The sequence below is a fragment of the Plasmodium gonderi genome, assembly GCF_002157705.1.
Source record: "Plasmodium gonderi DNA, contig: Chr08, whole genome shotgun sequence".
Lineage (NCBI taxonomy): Eukaryota > Apicomplexa > Aconoidasida > Haemosporida > Plasmodiidae > Plasmodium > Plasmodium gonderi.
This window is the reverse complement of record NW_021628933.1, coordinates 548,016-566,329: the sequence shown is the minus strand read 5'-3', so window position 1 is coordinate 566,329 and position 18,314 is coordinate 548,016. Positions and strand designations below refer to the sequence as shown.

Genomic DNA, 18,314 nt, shown 5'->3' with positions numbered 1-18,314 from the left:
TAAAATTCAAATTTAGAGGACTTGTGGAAAAATTGAGAACCTTTAAAATTAATTCTCTAAATCGGCATATTGTACGTATGTATGAATGTAAGTATGTACATCCACATGTGTATAAAATGGTTGCATTCTTGTCAAAGAGTTAATACACGCAAAAAAAAAAAAAAAAAAAAAAAGGGATAGAAGAAAACATTGAGACAGAAATGGAGTAAACGACGGAATTCTTATTTCTCGTTCGCTGATTGGGGCATAAGTCCAAGTTTTCATCAAAATTTTCTTATATTATAACAATATGGAAGAAATGATAAATGGGAGAGGGAGAGTTTAATTATATATACAAAATGTTACATTTGTAAATGCCCCTTCTCCTTTTTGTTCAAATTTCGTATATATTTTAAGCAGGCTTCTCTTTCTTTATTTCTCTCTTTTCTTATTTATTCTTCCTTTATTTATTTGTTTCTTCCCTTGTATATTTTATTTCTTCCTTCCTCCCTTTGTTTATTTTTTTTTTTTTTTTTTTTTTTTTTTTTTTTTTCTTTTAAATTTTTTTTTTTTTTTTTTTTTTTTAAAAATTTTTTTATTTTTTTAAAATTTTTTTTTTTTTTTTTTTTTTTTTTTTTTTTTTTTTTTTTTTTTTTTTTTTTTTTTTTTTTTTTTTTTTTTTTTTTTTTTTTTTTTTTTTTTTTTTTTTTTTTTTTTTTTTTTTTTTTTTTTTTTTTTTTTTTTTTTTTTTTTTTTTTTTTTTTTTTTTTTTTTTTTTTTTTTATTTGCAATTATTCATATAAAATGGAAATTATAATTTTGAGAACTCTATAGTTCAACATTACAAGGCTAAGAAATTTTGTGGTAGCTTTGTCAAAATTTATAAAAAAGTTTTTTTAAAAAAAAAAAAAAAAAACTACCATAAATTCTGCTGCCTTCTGTTTTATACATGTATTTTCCCTTTCATTAATGTATCATTGGATGAATGCTAATTTAGTGCTCATTCTTTACTTATTTTAACTTGTTGCTAATCCGGTTTTATTTTTATTATATTTTTTTTTTCCCCTTATTTTTGAAAATATCAACTCTTTCAATTATGTAGTTATTTGTTTCACTTTTTTAAAAATATTCGTGAATATTTACCCGTTGTTTGTTATTCCAAAAAAATTGTCTTTGTGTTTCTACCCATGTTAAATCATTTTCAAACATAAATAAAAAGTGTAGTATGCTCTAATTGGGATACTCTACTTGGCACGGCCTTATTAACTGTAAACCATTATGTTCGCTGTGTTCTGCATGTGTGTATATGTATATGTGTGTTTTTTTTATGTATAAAAACCTTCCATGGGGACAGACAGAGCTAAAAAGCAGAACATTGTGTTCTTATTTGTCATTCTCCCTTTAGATGTTAATCAGAGTAAAAAATTTGATTATCAGTGAGTAAAAAGAACAAATATTTTTTTATTTATTCCATTTATTTAACTATTATTTTGTTATATATATTTTTTTTAATTATGTTTTCGATCACTTCGCTGAGTTGCGCGATCAGCATTTAATCTCCTAAAAATTAGGGGGAAAAAAAAATAAAAAATAATAAAACGAACGAAAAATAGTTTTTTGTGATAATAACTGGATGAAATCCGCTTTTACAACTTTTTTACATTTCAATTTAAAGAAAAATTAGGGGAACAAAAACCAGCTTATAAAGTGGTGTTCCTACTTTTTTAGAACTTTAATTTTATTTTTTTTATAATTTATTAACAAAAACAAACTGTTTGTTCGTTTTTCAACTGATTGTCGTCTCTATTTTCTACTTTTTCCTCAAGGTGTCATATATGAAATAAATTTTGATAAACATTTGTGAAGTATGTGGGAAAAGAGTATTAAATGCAGGTTAAGAATAAATGCATACTTGAATACCCTAAATTTAATCTTTTTTTTTTTTTTTTTTTTTTTTTTTCTAAAAACACAAGTGATTGAATAACGCACATGTTGATAGACCTTGTTCGTTAATAAACAGGAGAAGGGAATTGAATAAGAGGTGTAGATCTTTTTATACCCCCTGTATATATGTCTACTATAAAAACCTATTTTAGGGAATACATAGAATATATGTTTTTAAAAATGAAAAAGAAAGAGTAAAATGGTATAATGGAAAGGTAGTGCGAAAAAGGTCTTCAGATTTTTATATTTTTACGTCTACATTTTGTCATTCACTCATTCACGTTTTACTTTATTTTATTGGGAAAAAATGACTATTTGGTTAATGGGTATTTAAAAACAGTTCGGGAGAATTTTTTCATTAATATAGACGTATCATTTAAAGGACTTTTTTTTTTTTTTTTCTACATTTATACACACATCGTAATCTAAATAGTATTTGATATTTTTTCTTTCCCTTTTTTTTTTTTTTTTTAGCTTAGTATAATACTATACATTTCACTTATAATTTATGATTTTATTTTACTTTTTTTTTTTTTTTTTGTATAGTTCATGAACTTTGAGGTGATGTTTCTTTAGAAGTAAAGGAGAGCAAATTTAAAGAAGCATATATTATGTAAGCAATACATCAATACATGTCTTTGAATGCGTGGGGAGGGGTTTAATGAATACATAGCACACACTTCTACCAATCTTCGCGCAATTTCATCATACGAAAAAGAAAAATATACATGTTTATTCACAAAAAGATGGAGCCAATTGATTCGTAACAAAAAAAAAATATATATTTTCTATAGCGTTAACTTTTTTTTTTCTTTTTTCGAATCATTGTGCTTTTCCCCGTATGATATGATATAAGTGTTTCCATTTTGAATACATAGAATGAGAGAAAAGTGCCTTTTTATACACACATTTAACATTATATAAGTATGAACTCATGTGTGAATTCTCCTTTAAGCAAATCATTATAAATGTTGCCCTTGCCCATATTCTTTATGTGATGACTTTTTTTTTTTTTTTTTTTTTTTTTTTTTTCACTTATTTTTTTTTTTTTTTTTTTTTTTTTTTTTTTTTTTTTTTTTTTTTTTTTCTCACTTATAGGTGAGAAATAAAGATATCAATCTCCCTCTAAATTTTGTGCATTAATTCAACCCCAAAACGTAATTTACATTTTTTCATATTTATTTGTAATTCTTATGGTTTGCCGTTGAGAATTTGAGAAAAAAAAAAAAAAAAAAAAAAAAAAAAAAAGAGGGGAAGGTATATCTATAGAATCTACATCTCTATACTTAAGCATTATCTCAGTTTTTACAAAACATCCCGAAGAAGCATACACGAAGTGACCCACATAATCTGTCGGTAAAAAAAAGTATATGATATATATATCCCCTTTTTTTTTTTTTTTTTTTACACACACAATGGAAAAAGAAGAGTATGATAAAATACTAGTATTGAACTTCGGTTCTCAATACTTTCACTTAATTGTTAAACGCTTAAATAACGTGAAAATATTTAGCGAGACAAGAGATTATGGTATTGAACTGAAGGAAGTAGAAGATTTAAAAGTAAAGGGAGTAATTCTCTCAGGAGGCCCATATTCAGTAACTGAAAAAAATGCTCCTCACTTGAAAAAGGAAGTTCTGGATTATTTTTTGAAAAATAAAATTCCTATATTTGCTATATGTTATGGTATGCAAGAAATAGCTATACAAATGAATGGAGAAGTGAAGAAATCTAAAAATTCAGAATATGGTTGTACTGACGTTAATATATTAACAAGCAAGGATTCAAATAACGAGAAATATAAAAAGTACAGACTAATCGATGAGGATGATAATAATAAATGTATTTTATTTGATAACATAAGAAATGCAGAAAAAAGTACCGTATGGATGAATCACACAGATGAAGTATCAAAAATTCCCGAGAATTTCTATCTAGTAAATTCAAGTGATGATTGTCTAATATGTGCAATATATAACAAAGAATATAACATATATGGTGTTCAATATCATCCAGAAGTATACGAATCTGTAGATGGGGATCAGATGTTTTTTAATTTTGCATATAAGATTTGTAAATGTATGAAAAAGTTCGATCCAATTAGATATCATGAAATTGAATTTAATAAAATAAAAAAATATGCAAATGATCATTATGTAATTGCAGCTATGTCCGGAGGAATTGATAGCACAGTTGCTGCTGCTTTTACTCATAAAATATTTAAAGAAAGATTTTATGGAATTTTTATAGATAATGGATTATTACGAAAAAATGAAGGAGAGAAAGTATACACATTTTTAAAAAAGTTATTCCCAGATATGAACATAACAAAAATTGATGCTTCAGATAACTTTTTAAATAATTTAAAAGGTATTACAGATCCTGAAAAAAAAAGAAAAATTATTGGAAAATTGTTTATTGAAGAATTTGAAAAGGCTGTAAAAAATATAAACATTGATATTGATAAGACATATTTGCTACAAGGTACTTTATATCCTGATATTATCGAAAGTAAATGTTCAAAAAAATTATCAGATACTATTAAAACCCATCATAATGTAGGTGGATTACCAGAAAATCTAAAATTCAAATTATTCGAACCTTTTAAATATTTATTTAAAGATGATGTGAAAAAATTATCACAAGAATTAAAATTACCAGAGGAAATAACTAATAGACACCCATTCCCAGGACCTGGGTTAGCTATCCGTGTAATCGGAGAAATTGATAAACATAAATTAGACATTTTACGAGAAGTAGATGACATATTTATAAATGATTTAAAGTTTTACAATTTATACAATGATATTAGTCAAGCTTTTGCTGTACTATTACCTACCAAATCTGTAGGTGTAAGTGGTGATGCACGATCATATGATTATGTATGCTCACTTAGGGCAGTTAAGACTTCATCTTTCATGACTGCAAATTGGTACAAAATCCCATACGATATTTTGGAAAAAATATCAACGCATATACTTAGTGAAGTTAAAGGAGTTAACAGAATTCTGTACGACATTTCGTCCAAACCCCCAGCAACTATTGAATTTGAGTGAGTTCTCATAGGGGAGGCAAATTGCATTAGTAGAAATTTTGAACAAAAATTCGGGCAAAAAATTCGGTAAAAATTCGGCAAAAATTCGGCAAAAATTCGGCAAAAATTGGAACAAAAATTGGAACAAAAATTCGTACATAAACACTTTTGGGCTTACGCTTTTATCGCTACCTCATTCATATCATTAGTTAATTGTTTTTTGCCTTTGCCGGATAGTAGACATACCCCACTTCTTTCTCGCAGTAGACATTTGTGTTTCATATGTGTGCGCATATTGTTTTCTATGTGTGTGTTTTTTTTTTTTTTCTTTTTTTTTTTTTTTTTCTTTTTTTCACATGTGTTCATATTTTTGTCATATTTACTTGTAAATGCATTCTCTTTTTTATTTTAATTTTTTTCTAAGACGTCGTTTTATTTTTCTCTTCCCCTTCTTTGTATCAATCACGAATAACCATTCGTTTTCTTCCCCTCCCCTCAACCGTGGCATTTGTCCATCTACCTTTTTATTCTCTCCATTTAACCACATCAATTGTAGCAACATTAACAGTAAGGGCTTAATTGCACTCATTGAAAATGTATGCAGAAAAAAAAAAAAAAAAAATTCTGCATTCTGTTGTTACAACTAAAAATGTAGTGCTTCAACAGATTAAAAGTTCTTGTAACAACATTTTCATGAAAACACTACGTAATCAGAATACTATTTAATTGTAAAGGAACGAACGTAAATACACATACGTGCATATGTTTTATAAACATTTACAACTATTTTTTTTTATTTATACTTTATACTTGGACATTCTCTTTATACATAAGGGAAACATTTTTATAAAAATGCATTTGTATACGAATTTTGCCTTGTTTCATCTACACCATCAAACGATAATAAAGAAAAGATAGCATTTTAAAATAGTTATTTTAAACTTAATTATAAACCAAGACAACATTGGAGTTGCTAAAAGTGTACATATAATTGACGTATTGCTTTCTTTTCAAAATATAGATTTTTTTTTTTTTTTTATGTTGTGAGAAAAAATTTTTCATGAACGTTTAGCTATTTATCGTCATTCTGTGTGTATTTCTACATATCTGCATATCCACCATTTTATATTTTATTTTATTTTATTTTGTTTTATATTTTTTGAACAAATTTTAAATAAGCAGCATAAATTCACAGCGGGCCTACACACAATGAGCACAAATTGGGAAACAAACAAATTAATTATTTTCTTTATTAACACAAAATAGAGTAGAGCATTTTTTGGGAGATTTTTTTATAAAACCATGTGTTCAGGTTTTTACGGATAAGTCACAAAATCAGTTAAATAAACCTCATTATTTTTCCATTTCGACAATTATATTTGCATATATGCAATTATATACATATACTTACTTTTGTCAAAATTAAGTACAAAAAAAAAAAAAAAAAAGCATAAAATGAAGGTAATACATAATGAAAAACTTGCGACTAGCATTGAGTTGTGGAACCTATTTGTAAAACCAAAATATTTAGTAGACGAAACAGAAGAAGCGCTAGCTACATATGATGAAGAAAAATTAAAACACTTGTTTTTGAAAAGACTAAATTTTGGTACAGCTGGTCTAAGGGGAAAAATGGGATTTGGATTTAATGCAATGAATGTTGTGACTATTATGCAAACAACACAAGGTTTATGTACGTATTTAATTAATACATATGGTATAAATGAGTGTAAAAATAGAGGTATAATTTTTGGTTTTGATGGAAGATATCATTCTGAATCTTTTGCACATGTGGCTGCTTCTGTATGTTTATCAAAAGGATTTCGAGTTTATTTATTTGGACAAACTGTTGCTACACCTATTTTATGCTATTCCAATTTTAAAAAAAATTGTGTGTGTGGTGTTATGGTTACAGCTTCTCATAACCCCAAGTTAGATAATGGGTACAAAGTATATGCTGCAAATGGAGCACAAATTATTCCTCCTGTCGATAAAAATATTTCTGAATGTATATTAAATAATTTAAAACCATGGAATGATGTTTATGATTATTTAAATGAAAATTTTTATCTAAAAGACACTTCTCTTGTGGAAGACATTTACTACGAAATATATGATGCCTTTATGTCCGATATGAAAAAAGAATTTAATTTTAATTGTCATAGAAATTCACGCACAAAACTTGTTATAGTATATTCTCCTATGCATGGAATTGGTAGAAAATTTGTTCAAGGCATTATGCATATAGTTGGATATAATAATTTACTTACAGTACCTCAACAGGCCTTACCAGATGCTGATTTTTCTACTGTAGCTTTTCCAAATCCTGAAGAAAAAGGAGCCCTTGATTTATCGATACAACTAGCTGATGTGGTGAGTAGTCCCATAGTAGTTGCAAATGATCCAGATGCAGATAGATTTGCATGTGCAGAAAAATATAATAACAAATGGAAGATATTTTCTGGAGACGAATTAGGAATAATATTTGCATACCATATAATGAAACAAAATGAAAAAAAAAGTATAGACAAATCAAAACATGTATTTTTATGTACAGTTGTATGTTCGAGAATGTTAAAGAAATTATGTGATATGTATGGATATATGTACGATGAAACACTAACAGGTTTTAAATGGCTAATAAATAAGGCTATAGAATATGAACAAAAATATTATACTACACTGTACTGTTATGAAGAAGCTTTAGGACATGCACTGACTCAACATGTAAGAGATAAATGTGGTATATCTGCTTTGGCATATTGGATTGAAATAGCAGTTTATTTATATGAAAATGGATTAACATTTCATGATTATTTAGAAAATATTAGAAAAGAAATTGGTTATTTTGTAAGCAATAATGGATATTACATAGTTCTAGATCCCAATGATATTGTAAATATATTCAATGAATTCAGATGTAATGGTTTATACAAAACGTGCTTGGGTTCATATAAAATTACTCATATAAGAGATTTAACTACTGGATTTGATTCAACAACAAGTGACAAAAAATCTCTAATTCTACCTACGCCAGATTCCCAAAATATTACAATTCATTTTGAAAATACAGCCATCCTTACAATAAGAGCCAGTGGAACAGAACCCAAAGTAAAATGGTATAGTGAAATTTCTAGAGGCACTTATGAAGATGCTAAGAATGAGATTGATAAATTAATAAATGAAGTTATGCCATTGTTTATGCAACCGGATAAATACAATATTAAAAAATGCTAAAGTAGGAAAACCTGTTTGCAGCACGCGCATATTTGTCGGCTACACTTATGCACCTTACAAAAAATGGGTAGCAACTTGTCGGTTAAGTTGTTTTTCAAAAAAAAGAAAATATATACATGTATGTACAGATGTATGTTTGCATGTACAGATGTATGTTATTGCATGTACATATGTATGTTTTCATGTACATATGTATGTTTTCATGTACATATGTATATTTGCATGTACAAATGTTAAATGAAATAAATGAGAAATCAAGAACAACAAATCATAATTTAAAGATGCACATTTGGAGAAGTTAGAATTCTAATCACATACAACTGCTTCTTTTCCAAATTGGTTTTTCTTTTCTGCTCTGTTTCATTTTGCTAAAATTGGCTTATTCGGCTACGCCACTCATCAGTTGCAAATAATGTACGGATGAATTTACAAAAATTATAAAACTAAAATATGCAACCACAAATGTTCAAGGCATAGGCTTAAAAAAAATAGCAGGTTTTCATAAACGAATGACGTATGGATGATCTGAATTCATAAAACATTTAGACATACAATGTGACTTAATGCAACCATAAAAAATACTGGATGCAGTGAGTAAAGTTTTACAAAAAAAAAAAAAAAAAAAAAAAAAAAATTAAATTAACTCTTAATATATATACCTCGTAAAACAATTTATAATTTTTTTTTTTTTTTTTTTTCTTAATATTTTATTACTAATTTGGACATATAACACCCTTCAAACAGCACATTCATTGCTAATAGTAGTTTGTTGCTTAATCATTAAATGACTGTTCTTACTTAAGCATTTCGCTATTTCATCCATTTATTGCTATTTTTTTTTATTCATTCATTTGTTTATTCATTTGTTTATTCATTTGTTTGTTCATTTGTTTATTCATTTGTTTATTCATTTGTTTATTCATTTGTTTATTCATTTGTTTATTCATTTGTTTGTTCATTTGTTTATTCATTTGTTTATTCATTTTTTTCTTCATTTTTTTCTTCATTTTTTTCTTCATTTTTTTCTTCATTTTTTTATTCATTTAATTATTATTTTATTTTTTTTTCGTGTTAAAAACTGAGCAACATGATAGATGAGACACCACAAAAATAGATAAAAGCTCTTACACATTCGAAAAAAAGGTGAAATAAGTTTTGCGCGAATGTGGCGTAAATTAACCTAAATGAGATATCTATCATCATTTCATAGTTCCTTTTTATCCAGATGTTCTACTGTGTGTTCAGTGTGCCATGCTACCCCTTTTACAATAACAAGGTTTGGCATATCCATGTCTTTATATGTACACATTTGTGCTTAAGCACTATTATCGCTTTTTTTTTTTTTTTTCTCTTTACATGGTTATCAGTATACAAATTTATGCTAGAGATGGGACACAGGAAAAAAAAAAAAAAAAAAGAAGCGTTGCTATTATTTTACCATTTGGAAGTAAAATAAGGCATTCAAAATATGATCAAAATGTTATAAGAAAAAGAATATAGAGAAATGTGGCTTTGTTATTCTTATATGTTCACAATTTTCAATTTGTTGAAATTATATAATGGTATATAAAAAGTGTCGAATGCATAAAATTATATGAACACTTTTTTATATCATTAAATTAGTAATTTTAGAAACAGGTATATTTTTCTTGCTACATGCATTCCTCTACATAAGCAAAAAAAAAAAAAAAAGAGTTAGCTTAAGTGTAGGAAGAGTATAAAAAAAAAAAAAAAAAATACATATTCACATATATAATGTATGTATTTCCTTAAAAGGGCTGAGAACTATTCAAATGTTTTTCGCCATATTATAGATGCTAAAGAGTCAATACACTTTTGCTACATAGGATTTTTTCAGGAGTGTGATAAAAAGGCACATATATCTAATAAAATTTATGCATGTGTATATATAAAATGCCCCTCCTCCTGCTTATGAATAAAGGAGAATAAAAAATAATTAATCTGTGCTCATTAAACAATTTGAGTATTTTACATACATTATTGCGGTTTTTTCTCTTTAAAAAAAAAAAAAAAAAAAAAAAACATCTCTTTTTCCTTTTCTTACATTTTTTAAAGGACCTTTAAAAAAAAAAAAAAAAAAAAAACGCACGAGTATTAGCTGAGATAAATCCATTTGTACATTTCAATTTAAGTAAAAAAATATAATTTTTTTTTTTTTATCAAACTTAGAGAATACAAACAAATACCCATACGACGTTTTTTATCAAATTATTTAGAAGAATTTATTAATTTTCTCTTCAAAAAAAGAGAAAACTTTTCAAACACTTTATATTATATATGAAATATTAACTATAGTATCAACACACAGGCGTTTCTTTTTTTTACCACTATTCTGAACTGAGAGAAAAAAAAAAAAAAAAAAAGAAATAGAAGAAAATGAAAATCCCAAATAAGTAATTTAAAAAAATAAAAATAAAATAATGAGAATATTATTATACTTTCGCTATACTCATAACTTAAGTTTATTTTTTTTTATGTTTTTTTTTTTTTTCATCCCTACATTGTATGTGTAAAAGTGGGAGAAAAGCGATACATGTTAGATTAGAGCCAGTGCTGTAGATTAGATATGAATATGTTTTCAAAAACTTCCATTTGTCTATTCTTACACATTCTAAACAAGAGTGTATGAGAATATCTTTTGCACCTTAGAAGGAGGCATCCTTTCTTACACTATATTTACAGTTTTCATCTTTCACCATCTATCTCTCCAAAGAAAAGAAAAAAAAAAAAAAATGTTAATAACTTTTTCCTTATAGCCCTGGAGCAGGCGAAAATGCCCAAGAGCCAATTTACATAAAGGATGATGACGGATATGACATAGACACATTTCTAATACCTGTTCACTATAAAGTAACATAAAAAACATGGAACAAGAAAATTGAGAAATAATTTTGAGAGAAAGTTCGCAAAAAGTGGGGTGCACCTAACTGTTCGCGTGTTGTGTTAAATTTTTTTTGTTTTCACCATCTTCTATCGTCCAAATGTTTTAACGTTTCGTCATTCCTCGTGCATATACATATATATATATATATATAGAGAGAGAGAGAGAGAGAGGGAAAGCTCTTTGTGCATGCATGTGTGTGCACCTGAACGCGATTGAATTCATCCACACATGCACATACCCAAAACAACACCAAACCCACTTTACTTCCTGTACAATATCTGCAGAATTACATCACGAAAGTGTTAATACCTAATGGAGTTTTAAAGAACAGGATAGAAAAATTAGCATTCGACATTAAAAGAGTGTATAGGAATGAAGAATTTCATGTGATATGTTTGTTAAAAGGATCAAGAGGATTCTTTAGTGCTCTGTTGAAATACTTGAATAGGATTCATAATTACAGTTCAACTGAATCACCAAAGCATTTATATGTAGAACATTATGTACGTGTTAAGTCATACTGTAATGATCAGTCATTAGACAGAATTGAAATTGTTAGTGAAGATTTATCATGCTTAAAAGATAAACATGTTTTAATTGTTGAAGATATTATTGATACTGGAAAAACCTTGTCCAAATTTTGTGAATATTTAAAAAAATTTGAAGTGAAAACAATTGCTATTACGTGCTTATTTATTAAAAGAACTCCATTGTGGAATGGGTTTAAAGCTGATTTTGTTGGATTTTCCATACCCGATGCATTTGTCGTTGGGTACAGCCTTGATTATAATGAAAAATTCAGAGACCTTGAACATTTGTGCTTAGTTAATGACGAAGGGATAAAAAAATTTAGAGCAACTCCCAATCCTTGATAAAAACATTTAAAGGGAAGGCACTGTCAGCACTAATGTATAAGGTTTTGGTTTGACTTTTCATAGAAATTGGCATGATTGTACAGCCAGGACATCTGTGAATTTGTCAGCGTTTACATATGCTGCCCTTTTCATCTGCTGGCTTTCACACCTGCTGGCTTTCACACCTGCTGGCTTTTACACCTGCTGGCTTTTACACCTGCTGGCTTTTACATCTGCGAGTTTTGACATTTACAGATTTGTAACGCTGAGCTTTTTTACAAACACACATTGGCCTTTTTATGGATAAATTTATGTCTTCTCTTGGCTTGACACATTATACCATATTTAAAAGGCAGAAGTTCACATGTACATAACGTAGACAGATTTAACCGTAACGCTGTTGTACCTGACAATTCAAAAATATAATGTAAAAAATTGCATTTTTTTTTTTTTTTTTCTATTCCCCTTTTTAAAATATCACATATCATACAAATGACAGAAATAGATTATCTTTATTATTACAAATTTATTAAAAAGAGATAATAAAAAAAAAAAAAAAAAAAAAAAAAATTGTGCTTCAAAAGAAAGAGCACTGTAAAATATAGTGTTAAAAAAAAAAAAAAGAGGAACTTCTTCAACTTTAAATTTCCTAATCTTTTATAGAACGTAATTTCGCATATTACATTTCACACATATTGTGTAATGTGACGAAAGGGGTATATACGTCATTCCTTAATAATTTTGATAGTTGAAAATGTGTAAACAAAACCTCAGCATTATATGAGAGTTCCAATTATGCTCCCGTAGAAACATACACATACATAGCCATCTATACATATATATATATTTATATATTTATATACTTTACACATATGTATATCTACATGTTGGACATTCGCAACAAGGTAATAAATGTAAACAAATTAGCAAGCGGGACGGTTTCCTCATTTGTGTAAACATTTTGAATATAAAAGAAAAAAAGGAGAAGAAAAAAAACACCTTTTTCTATGCATAAACCAATTGAACATTGTTTCCTGTATATACCACCCTTTAAAACCTTCACATTATGACCTACGAGGATCCTTTAAGAAAAAAAAAAAAAAAAAAAAATTCCTAAGAATAAGAATGATTTATGCTGAAAGTGCATACATTAAAGATTTCTTAAGTGCCTATCATTGCATAAATAGGATGGGAAACGTGAATATATATATTCCTCCCCTTCCAGCTTGTTTTGGAAAATTTTTAATTTATTTTTTTTCATTTTATTTTGTTATGTTTTTTTTTTTTTTTTGGTTTCATTTTATTTTGTTATGTTTTTTTTTTTTTTTTTTTTTTTTTTTTTTTTTTTTTTTTTTTTTTTTTTTTTTTTTTTTTTTTTTTTTTTTTTTTTTTTTTTTTTTTTTTTTTTTTTTTTTTTTTTTTTTTTTTTTTTTTTTGTTTCATTTAATTTTATTCTGTTTTATTTTATTTTTGCTTTACCTTTTCAGCCTGTTTCAATGAGAAAGTAAAATTAGGAAAAGTGTGAATTGCGTTATATGAAATGCAAAAAAATATGCAAACGGAGTGAACTACGCAAGTTTTACATAAAAAAAAAAAAAAAGAACAAAAAATGGGAAGAAAATAAGATAATTTATGTGCTCAATTCAGATTTACGTTTGCAATAATTCGATATATTTTAATGTATGGAAAAAAATACACAACTCTTCAACTTATCCCCATTTTCCCTTAAACGATTACTCATAACGTGTAACTGAATTGTATTGCATGTGTTATTATCATTCATGATCAATCCTCTAAACGCATACATATGCGCACAGATACATATACACACACGTACACACGCAAATAGATACACATGCATACACTGATATTCCTGCTTATTTATGCCCTTTATTAAATTCCCGAAGAATTACTTTTTTTTGAGACCTCCTCAAAGTGAAGAAATTCATTTCCTTTTGCTGAAATTTATTACAATTCACACCTTACCAAATAACACTAAACCATTGTGATAGCACAGTTACGAAGCACAAACTTGTTAAGCATTGACAGGTATCACATAGAGTATACCATTCCTCCATAACGAGCATATACATACGTATACACAGATATACACACATATATGCACACATATATGCACATGTGTACGCGTGAAGAAAGAAGATTCATATGATGTATTAAGAAGGTACATAAGTATGCAAGAAGAGAAAAATGTCACTACACAAGGAAATTTGTAAATACATTGCAAGATCAAGCTCAAAACCTTTGCACAAATTGGAGTTTGAACCAACCAAGCGGAAAGCAGGTGCATTATCTCAGATTTTTAGAAAAGTCTTCTTTCCTTATTATTTCAAATTTATTCGGGCACCTTATGAAAGGTGGCAATTCTGTGCTATGACAAAATTTTTGAGAGAACATGGTAAGATGAAAAAAGTGTTAAATTGTACGGCATTGTAGCTAAGAACGTGTTTTTGTCATTACACGTCAGCATCAGTGTGTCTTTACATGTATGTATTCGTGCTTTGATAATCAGTTTCCACGGTTTGCAACGCAATAAGCAGAAAATAGTTCCAATGGCCAAAGTTTCTTGTCTCTACAGGGGAAAAATAACAGATTTGTTACACACTGCATGGAAATAATTGAAATATTTAAGATTTGTAATAATAACAGTATATTTTATTTTAATTTTTTTATTTTAATTTTTTTATTTTATTTTTTCTTTTTTTCATCCGCGCTGCACCTTCAGGATTAATGTACGACGACATGTATAGTGATAAAGACCCCGTGATCGAAAGAGCAATATCTTTACTACCAAAAGACATCCAAATAAAACGATACAGGAGAATGTTAAGAGGAACACATATAAATTTTCTAAGACTTTATTTACATCCATCAGAACAGAATTATGACCCATACATTCCCTACCTGGCCCCATATATTGAAGAGGCCAAATTTCAACTGCAAGAAGAAGAAGAATTATTAGGTTATCATCCATATGATAGAAGGTTATTTACTGGTGGTACTACAGGTTTTGGTGATTTAGAACCAGGTATGCATTTTCTCGTATCAATTCCAAATCTTTATGGGGCGGCCATACCACACACTTTAAAGAAGAAGTAGAAGAAGATGGAGGGTGCATAAGTCAAATCCAGTTTCTGTTTTAGTTTCTGTTTTTTTGTTTGTAAATTATCAAATGATCTATTTGTTAAATTGGGCTATATAGACGAATCCACCCATGGGACGTATTATATTATACACACTTGTTTTGTGAAACCCCTCACTTATTTGCAAACATTTATTATATATTATTTTTTCGAGGGGTTATGTATATTTTACACAATTAACTGCAAACATATATTTGGACGTAAAGACATGCATGCAAAAACAAATACGTTTTTTCGTAAGTTTGAAAATACCTGCAAGCGCCTTACGAATGTCATCACGTGTAAGGGAGCCTTTAAACTGCTATTTTATTTCATTATAATTCATTTTATTTTATTTCACCTTATTTTATTTCCCAATATTTTATTTCCCCATATTTTATTTCCCCATATTTTATTTCCCCATATTTTATTTCCCCATATTTTATTTCCCCATATTTTATTTCACCATATTTTATTTCCCCATATTTTATTTCCCCATATTTTATTTCCCCATATTTTATTTCCCCATATTTTATTTCCCCATATTTTATTTCCCCATATTTTATTTCCCCATATTTTATTTCACCATATTTTATTTCCTTTTCCTTTTTTTTTTCTTTAAATTTACATTACTTTTTTTTTTTTTTTCACAAATTAAAAACTTTTTAAACAAATCGAAAGGGGGAGGTACCTATGTATAGTATTAAATCATTGTCTTATAACAAAGGAAAAGCAACATATGTATGTATATATATATATATATTTATAAGGACACTATAGATGTTTTTTTTTTTTTTTTTTTTTTTTTATATAAACATGAGCTTAAATTCTAGATTCACTTATTAAAACGGGGAAACATCCAAATATGTGTTATTTCCCAAACGGACACAAAAAAAAAGAAAAAAAAAAAAAAAAAAAAATATCATTGGCTAGGGATAATGACAAAAAGGAGTTCCAAAATTATGTGTAAGGGACAAGAGTGTGGTTTAAAAATACGTATGCGGATGCTTTGTAAAGTTGGGAAATCATTGTTAGATCAATGTGTGTATACCTAAAAGTGGATCATTTACATGTGTGTAGATTGAAAAAATTACTAAAAAAAAAAAAGTCTAAGAAGCTAAAAAAAAAAAAGCCTTAATAACACAAATCTTACTCCTCTTTTCTGTCTTCTTTCATCTTTGATAGGATAATTATTTTTCCTGAACATATACCAACTTGTTCATCTTTGAATTCAAAATAATCATAGTCATAGTTAGTTTTTCAAGGGAAAAAAAAATATTTTGACATTCCGTACTGATATCCTTTATGTACACATTTTTTGACTCCACTTTTATATACTGAGATGACAATTTAGATTCTGGGATAAATTCCACAATTTTCATGACATGCGAACATGCGATTTTTAGAAAATTCGATGCCTTTTCCTGTTAAGCAAAATAGGGATATTTTTGAACATGTGAAGATATGGGGGAATCATTTGGATGGATGAATGGATAGGATAGACACGTCAAATAACACTCTCCTGAAACGGTGCACATGTGAATGCATGGAACTGCTACATTTCGAGAAAACAAAACTTATCCACGTAGAACAAGTCCTGTCATTTCTTTTTTGTTGTTCAATTCTTTTGTGTCGTTCGTTGACTCTATGCCACAAATTGTTGAACAACTATTCATGTTCTCTATGCAACAACATGGATTGGATATTAAAATATCACCACTCAATTTTGCAATAAACAAATATAACACATCCTCAATGGGACTTATTTTATAGGAAAGCATACATCTCTCCACTATCTATTTCTTTATATTCAATTATTATCATTTGTCTAGCGAAGAAGTGAACTTACAAGTGAATTATTTGTTGATAGAATTTCATTAGTTAATGTTTTATATGAAGGGATAAAATGGCCATCTTTATCATGTGTACCATATTCTAATAAATTTTCTTTATTAATTTTTTCTTCTGGTTGTACAGGTCCTCTCTTCTGCGTATTATCTTCTTCATTTTTTTTTTCATTTGAATTATTCTGATCATTTTTTCTTTCATTTGAATTATTTTGATCATTCTTTTTTTCACTTGCATTGTTTTCTTCATTTTTTTTTTCATTTGCATTGTTTTCTTCATTTTTTTTTTCTTTTTGATTATTATTCTCTTCTCCTTCTTTTTCCTTCTTCGAGTTGTTATCATTATCGTTTGTACTTTTCTCATCATTTTCCTTCTGCAACATTAGAAAACTGTAATGATTCAGGTCACCATTATTTAATCTGTTATCTTTCATTGGATTGCCATTTCTTTTTCTCTTAGAATATTCAAATTTTGAGGCTTTGGCGTTTTCAGTCCATATTTTGAAGGTACAAATAAGGAAAAGTAAAAGCAGTTTATTCATCGTCCTCCCAGTTTATCTGTAAAATGGTGTTTTTTTTTTTTTTTTATATCTACAATGTATATGTGCTAAAATGTACACATATCTATGTGGTAGTATTTCTGTCTTCATGCATAGCACACATTATATGTGTATGCAAGTAGATATGCACGTTCATATGTACATACAATTTTGTGTGCTATTTTTTTTTTTTTTTTTCTCAGTTTGTACTTATCACTTAACCTATATAATTTTATATGAACCTTTTATCTGATTTCAAAAGGTGCACTTTTTGCAATTCTTATTCACCTCTATTTCTGTTTTTCGTTAGGTTTAAATACTTCATCAATTTGTTCTGTGAATAATTTTTTATGTAGAACTAAATTTTTGCGTTTCACTCTTGTTTGTCTTTTTTTTTTTTTTTTTTTTTTTTTAGAAAGTTACATCTTAAAGAATGCTTCCTAATTTTATTTCATTTCATTTCATTTTATTTTATTTATTTTTTTCATTATTCAATTTTGCACGACTTTTGTGTCTTTATTTTTATTTTGTAATTTTAACACACCATAGTGGGTAGGCAACAAAGCTACGCATAATTATTTTATTTTTTTTATTCGTTTGTTTGGATGTTCATTTGTTTGGATGTTCATTTGTTTGGATGTTCATTTGTTTGGTTGTTCACCTGTTTGGTTGTTCATTTGTTTAGTTGTCCATTTGTTTAGTTGTCCATTTGTTCAGTTGTTTCATTGTACGTGCATGTGTGTATATGTACATATATATTTTTTTCTTTTTGCATAATTTAACGTAATGATAACTAGACAACCTTTTCATTTAATCGGCTATATTTATAGTATGC

The 18,314-nt window shown here is 27.6% G+C and overlaps 5 protein-coding genes across 5 annotated transcripts; 4 read left to right on the top strand and 1 right to left on the bottom strand.

Moving 5' to 3' along the window:
• Positions 1-3,338: 3,338 nt before the first annotated feature.
• PGO_081150 (GMP synthetase) lies at positions 3,339-4,979 on the top strand (the record flags this gene model as incomplete). The annotated part of the gene is made up of 1 exon (XM_028687337.1): positions 3,339-4,979. One exon carries the CDS (start codon positions 3,339-3,341, stop codon positions 4,977-4,979), a length of 1,641 nt encoding a protein of 546 aa, XP_028543138.1.
• A 1,433-nt stretch (positions 4,980-6,412) lies between these two features.
• PGO_081140 (phosphoglucomutase) lies at positions 6,413-8,194 on the top strand (the record flags this gene model as incomplete). Its single annotated transcript, XM_028687336.1, has 1 exon — positions 6,413-8,194. One exon carries the CDS (start codon positions 6,413-6,415, stop codon positions 8,192-8,194), a length of 1,782 nt encoding a protein of 593 aa, XP_028543137.1.
• Positions 8,195-10,591: 2,397 nt separating this feature from the next.
• On the top strand, positions 10,592-11,971 carry PGO_081130 (hypoxanthine-guanine phosphoribosyltransferase; the record flags this gene model as incomplete). Its single annotated transcript, XM_028687335.1, has 3 exons — positions 10,592-10,608; positions 10,972-11,065; positions 11,384-11,971. 3 exons carry the CDS (start codon positions 10,592-10,594, stop codon positions 11,969-11,971), a joined length of 699 nt encoding a protein of 232 aa, XP_028543136.1.
• Positions 11,972-14,161: 2,190 nt separating this feature from the next.
• Positions 14,162-15,070, top strand: PGO_081120 (ubiquinol-cytochrome c reductase complex subunit; the record flags this gene model as incomplete). The annotated part of the gene is made up of 2 exons (XM_028687334.1): positions 14,162-14,369; positions 14,697-15,070. 2 exons carry the CDS (start codon positions 14,162-14,164, stop codon positions 15,068-15,070), a joined length of 582 nt encoding a protein of 193 aa, XP_028543135.1.
• A 1,213-nt stretch (positions 15,071-16,283) lies between these two features.
• Positions 16,284-17,482, bottom strand: PGO_081110 (hypothetical protein, conserved; the record flags this gene model as incomplete). The annotated part of the gene is made up of 2 exons (XM_028687333.1): positions 16,284-16,517; positions 16,943-17,482. The coding sequence occupies 2 exons, from the start codon at positions 17,480-17,482 to the stop codon at positions 16,284-16,286; spliced, it is 774 nt and encodes a 257-aa protein (XP_028543134.1).
• Positions 17,483-18,314: the final 832 nt, after the last annotated feature.